The sequence below is a fragment of the Lygodium microphyllum genome, chromosome 3 (genome assembly GCF_053477565.2).
Source record: "Lygodium microphyllum isolate KBCC chromosome 3, Lygodium_microphyllum_v1.1.10, whole genome shotgun sequence".
Classification (NCBI taxonomy): domain Eukaryota; kingdom Viridiplantae; phylum Streptophyta; class Polypodiopsida; order Schizaeales; family Lygodiaceae; genus Lygodium; species Lygodium microphyllum.
The window spans coordinates 120,955,501-120,962,057 of NC_141137.1; the positions used below are offsets into that span (position 1 = coordinate 120,955,501).

General features: G+C 39.3%; 1 protein-coding gene across 1 annotated transcript; it reads left to right on the forward strand.

The window, feature by feature from the left end:
* The first annotated feature begins 255 nt into the window (after positions 1-255).
* On the forward strand, positions 256-3,612 carry LOC148038828 (RHOMBOID-like protein 2). Its single transcript, XM_087674713.1, has 6 exons — positions 256-939; positions 1,801-1,964; positions 2,046-2,209; positions 2,290-2,552; positions 2,667-2,799; positions 3,110-3,612. Exons 1-6 carry the CDS (start codon positions 596-598, stop codon positions 3,227-3,229), a joined length of 1,188 nt encoding a protein of 395 aa, XP_087530839.1. The 5' UTR covers positions 256-595; the 3' UTR covers positions 3,230-3,612.
* Positions 3,613-6,557: the final 2,945 nt, after the last annotated feature.

Here is a 6,557-nt window from a genome sequence, read left to right on the forward strand (position 1 = left end):
TTGACCGCGGATTCCTCAGTCAATGATGCTTTGGGTTTGGGGCTCCTTGATATGTGGTGTGAAAGTTGGAATTGCAAATCCATGAATCAGAATCATGCTAGTGGAGGTCTAAAGAGAGATGTGTGCCTGTGGTGGTTAAGTTTGGCTAGGCAAAAAATTTTCATGCATAGAAAAATAATTTTTAAATAGTGAATGTTTAAATGGAATTAAAAATAAAAAAGAAATTGAAGATGTGAGACTCGAGAGTGAGAGTTGGTAGGACGGAAGGGAAGCGACAACGCGGTTTGCATAACGAGGCCTAGCAGGGAAGCTAGGTCAGCTCTCTCCTTCATTGAGAGACAGAGAGAGAGAGAGAGGGAGAGGAGCACAAGGAAAGAGGAGCAGAAGGAGAGCTCTCGTATCATCTGAGAGAGAGAGAGAGAGAGAGAGAGAGAGAGAGAGAGCCCTTGCAGGTGCCACAGGTTGTCTTCACCCTCCCTCCATTACCCTCACGTCAGATTAGGCCCCATTGCCTCACACACGCAGATTGGAATCGCAGCCCAATTCTCCTCCCTCCCCCTGAGGAAACCCATCTCCTACCCGCCCGCGATCGGCCATGGGCGAGGACCTGCGCCCAGACGTCGAGAGGAGAGGATCCATGGGTAGTAGTAGGTCCCGGAGTGGCAGCGGCAAGGGTGCCGTCTACCCTGCCCCCGCCACCGCTCAGGATCCATCGTATTACCAGTACCAGCATGGCTATGTCCGCCAGCATGAGCGCCGCCGCATTTCCCTGCTCATCCCCCTCATTGTGGCGGCCAATGTGATCATGTTTGTCATCACCATGTACATCAACAACTGCCCCAGCGGCATCAATGGCAGCAGTTGCGTTGCACGCTTCTTGGGCAGGTTCTCCTTCCAGCCGCTCCGAGAGAATCCCTTGCTGGGGCCCTCATCCACAACGTAAGTGTGCTGTGAATGTTCTAAAATTCAATGGAGCTGAACTTGTCTCATGTTGAATATAGGGCTGCAATTTGGCTAGGGAATAGGAACTTTATCGTGAATAGCTGGTAACTGCATGTTAATTTGAACTGCGCTACAAATTTCGTTGAAGGAGTTTAATGGTCAAGCATATTTTGAACCATATTGCAATCAATTCGTACATGATGAGCATGAACTTTGACACACTCTATTTTTTGAACAATGCATACTTTGACCTGGTTATTTATAGCCATGTTACTCCACACTAGTCAATTAGCTGGCTCTTTCACTTTTGAATGAATCTATAAATGGTGATTTATTAATGTAGTCTGTAAGCTATCATACAGTATTACTCTGATACAGTTTGAATAATGTAACCTTAGTGTGCAAAAACATACAATAAAGTCCAGCTATAATAGGGGCCACTTGCAGTTTTACTCTCTTGATCAGAGTGCATGAGAATTTAAATACTTCCATAGAAGAGACGATTCTCAGGTTTCAATGGTAAAGCACCAGGGAACTGCTTTAAAGGCATATTACCCCTTATTGAATACTTTTCTTAGCCTATTTAGCCATATCTCTGGCTTTGCTTATTTCTTTTCTTAGATATCTAGAGTATGCTGTTGAAAGTTGATGGCATGACATGTTGATTCATTGGCTTTAGTAAAATATATTAGAAATTAGATTATGCTCTTATGGTGCAGTGGATCAAATATACAATGTGCAATGTTTGCCGGGCTCTCCCTATATCTGAACATTTCCGGAGCTCAGTGTTCTCTTAGATGGAAAGATGACATTGAGGTAGAAGGAATTGAATGCAGTCCAGCTTGCTTATTGTTGCAGGTTGCAAAAGCTTGGTGCTTTGGATACCAACAAAGTGATACATCAACATCAAGGATGGCGTCTGATAACATGCATGTGGTTACATGCTGGAGTCATTCACCTGCTTGCTAATATGTTTAGCCTTCTTTTTATCGGGATTCGACTGGAACAAGAGTTTGGGTTTTGTAAGTTCCTTCACACTTGAGAGTTACATTTTTAGCTCGTTATGGTGTTGACTGATGGCCCTCTCCTTATTACATGTGCAGTGAAAATTGGAGTAATCTACATACTGTCTGGATTTGGAGGTAGTTTGCTCTCAGCATTGTTTCTACAAAATAGAATCTCTGTTGGAGCCTCTGGTGCTCTGTTTGGTCTTCTTGGAGCAATGCTATCAGAGCTTATCACTAATTGGACAATTTATGCTAACAAGGTACTATGCCTTGGATTTGTTTGGTGCAGTATTCTTGATTGGTTTTCAGAAACTAAAACATGTAACCATGTTTGTTTCAGTGTGCAGCATTGATTACACTAGTGATGGTGGTTGCTCTAAATTTGGCAGTGGGCATCTTGCCACATGTTGATAATTTTGCACATATTGGAGGCTTCATCACTGGATTTCTAGCAGGATTTGTGTTCTTAATAAAACCTCAGTTTGGTTGGGTGAATCGTGCAAATGCACCACCTACTTATGATGTGCAAAGTCGAACACGGTCAAAGCACAGGGCTTATCAGTATGTTCTTTGGGTCATTGCAATGCTGCTTCTGATTGCTGGGTAAGTTGATTGCATCTTACAATGAAATTTGCTACTCCTTAGAGGTTTGTCAAATCAGCTTGTCAAGAATTTTTTACTTCTCAATATTCTGACTGATGGTATGATGTTTTCTAGGTTCATAGCCGTCATAGTTTTGGTTTTCCAAGGAGTAGATGCAAACAAGAAGTGCACTTGGTGCCACTACTTGAGCTGTGTACCTACTTCTCGTTGGAAGTGCGATGACTCAAGTAGTTCAGGGACTTGTAATGTGAGTTTATGGTTTCTACTTTGCTTAGTTTTATATAGCTGGGTTGGATAAACTTTGGTAGTATATATTGAGGAATGTACTTTGTCTTGAGAGTTGGAAGAGGAGGGGGGAAGGGTTTTGTGATTTAAGTATATTAATGTTAAAAAATACAAAACATGGGGATCAGTGAGTGCAGGTAAAATGTCAAACATTCTGAGTTTTAAGTGGGTATGGACTCATGGAGTAGCTATTGCAGATGAGTGCTCTGGAAAGTATGATGATTGGAGTCTAACATATCTGACCTCTCATGTGCACTCTTGTACTTTTGCAGACTGTTCAGTTTGGTAACAGTCTAAATGTGACATGCTCCGGCAACAACCATTCCGCTCTAGCTCCAGCCAACGCATCAACCAGTACTCTGCAAGAGTTATGTACCCAACTCTGTAGTTAAAGTTACAGCAGGAAATTGCATGGCTTCTGCCAGACAAGCTTTTGCTGGATGATTCTTCAGCAACTAGTCAATAATACCAAGCTAGCCACTTATCGCTTGAGGGGTTTATGTTGATGGTTTGCAGATTTTCTACTTCTATACAATGATAAGAGACTGGGGAGAAATTTAGGCTGTACATTTGTACCTTGTAATTACTATGTGTGATTCCCTTACATCATTTCAATCAATTTCATATAGTTTCCCAAAAATGTGCTAGAGCTGTCTCAACAATTGATGGTTCGATTCGAATTTAAGAACAGTTATTCATGGTAGGAGGCTGGGAGAAATTTGAGCTGTAAATTTTGTATTCATTTTTTCTATCGCAATTACTTTCAAATTCGCCTGATAGGATTATATGAGAGTCACATGGTTAGTTGGCGGTTCAGTTTAATGGTACAAACCATACAGCTAAGCTGGTGCATTTCACAAAGTCTCTGCTAAATTTCTATCTTCGCAATTATGGTCAGACAGTATATGTTTGCTACTTGCTCCTGTCATACTGTTTGAAGGTTGTTGCTCATGAGTATTGCAGCTATTGAATCAGAACTGTGTCACTCTGGTTTTCAAAATTCATTTTGTGTTATAAAGCAATGCTGTTGGACACTGTGGCACCCAAGGTTCTACTTGATATTAGTTAAGTGATCTGTGAGAAAATGGGAGGTTTTCACTTTTCAGGATTAGCTAGCTACGACCATGTTCAGCAAAAGTAATTGATCTAAAAATATGCTTACTTTCCAATGAAAGGTCCATTGTCTATTTCGCCATTCAGTAGATGCACTTGGAGGTTTGTTCAATGGGTGTGTGGCCTTCTGTCTGTGTTTTCTTCTTGCAAAGGATGTTTGGGGAATTGTGTATTAGAAAGGTTGAGCGTGTGCTTAATAACCTGGAAACTAATAATTTTTGGCAATGGGAGTACTTTGGTAGAATGGTTGCCAAGTTGCTCACATGTTTCTCTTCTCATCCACAGACAGCTTGAGGCCTGGGAAATCTATCTATATATTCTGCATGCTATTTTGATTGTGGCTATGGTAATGCCCTGAACATCAAAATGACTCCAAGCTTTATATTGCAAAAGCTGAAAGTTTCTGCAGTTGCTATTTCGAATCTTCAATCAAGACTAATCATGATCGAGGAATTTTCCCCCTCCCTCCATTATCCACTTTTGTAGTGATGATTTTGAGTTGGCATATTCTTAAATGCAGCATATGATGTGCAAGCTAGGAGTGCATGATATGTTGTTGACAAACAATATTACAAGCAAGTCTATAGAATACCAGTCTATAATGTGTTCTTATTCTGTCCCCTTGCCATTGTTCTAGCTGTTGATATTTCTACACTCGTGTAGCTTTTTTTTGCACATGTACAAATGATATCCATATGTTTCACCATTTTAGGTGGACTAAGCTCTTGTGGAGATAAATTATGTGACATGCTAGCCCAAAACATTGCACTTTGGGGGTGTTTTGGCTTTGCAAGTACATTTGTAACTCCTCCAACTAGTGTTGTTGTTCTTAGGCTATTTTGCCACATTGCATTGACTAATCCTTGCATCAAGTCATGTTTATAGGCTTTGATTTTGGCAATACTCCCTCCTATTGTTGTTGGTGGGTCTTCTTTGTATCATGTGTCAATTTTTTCATTCTATAGATACAATAGTCCTTGTGTTTGAGAGTAGATACATAGCTGCTATGTAAGTAGATACTTTCCACTTGTATCTTGAGAGATTTATTAGTGCATTTAGGATATCTGGTGTTTGGGAACAATGATGTATCCAATATGTTAACTCAAAGGACAAACTTCTATGATGTGGGGTTACTTTGCAGTTGTACTATGAGCAATTGAATGGTACACTTGAAATATTGGATATTGGACCCACTATACACTTTGGTCATATATGGTGCAACATGTATAAGTTTTCTAAAGTTTATGAAATATTGCTTTAGGTATTAACATAGGGTCAAGGTTGGGGAGACGTACAATGGGAGCTGCATGTCCTAGTAATGTAAGCTAGATATATTACCCACTCCAAAATATGGTAAATGAATTGTAAAGGATGTAGTGGATCATACATTACTAGCTCTGTTTGTAAGAAGTCTTCTTACTATATACCTCATAGTACATTTCTATAAAATTTAGGCAAGCTTTAATTGGTGTGTAGTGAGGCACAAATGGCTTGTGTAATTTAACCTTATGAACAAGGGCGAGTTGATGCATGTTTTTCTCACGAAAATAGAATTTGAAGGAGTAGCATGTTGCAAGTGAATGAAAGTATTCTAGATGACAACAATCACTAATATTTTGAGTATTGTTAGGAAAAATTTCAACTCTCAAATTGACCTCCTAAGGCTTCTTTTTTACAAAATGCAAGAAAATGACAAATAATGTAACACATTGGCACTCTCTTTATTAAAGATCACCATTTATAATAAATTGATTCATATTTGTAATATTTAATAAAATTCAAAGATATTTTCTTTTCTTTTCATTTCAAGTTGATCTAAATTTCATATTATAATTGAATCTCATTAATCATAACCAAAGCTGTTATAGTGTGCTCTCTCCGAGTGAATTTGATGCAAACAACTTAACATCATCGTTTTGTAAGTTTTCTTATACCCAGAGTAGGTTGCATGTTTCAATATGTTTTTGTAGGTTACATATGCTAATAGTTTTCTCTCACTCATTTTCTTGCATTCTTGTCGTGCACTTGGAGTCATTTTCTTGTGGTCCTCCAAAAAGTATCATTAGCTCCATGGATTCATTCTACCCATAGCAAGCATGTAATCCCACTAGAGTTGGGGCAACGAGCTCAAACCAAGTAAGAATACAACTTTCATGTTTTCCTTTGATTTGCCCATAAAAGGACAATAGGACAAAGACCCTTCTTTTCTTCTAATTGAGATTGTTGTTTGTTTTGATCAATGTTATTTGTTTTTGTAACAACCCTATGCATATTGTCAAACCTATGTACCTAAATGCCCTTAAAGCACTTGCTATTATAGCAAGATGTACTCAAATACTTTCTTGACAGTCTTGGCATCACCACCCAAGCTAAATTGAGAGTTGAACCCATGGGAGGAATATTTGCATCACTGAGTTCGCAACTTGGAAGTAGAGAATGTGGTTTTGAAAGACTCACTTGCCAAAGTGCTTATGCACTTGGTGAAACTAGAAGGGAAGTTGGCAATAGAGGTGGCTACAACCAATACAAAGATTGACAATAAAGTCAAGGAAATAATAAACAAAGTGCATGAGAAAGTATAGAGGGAAATCAAAACAAGGAAGGAGA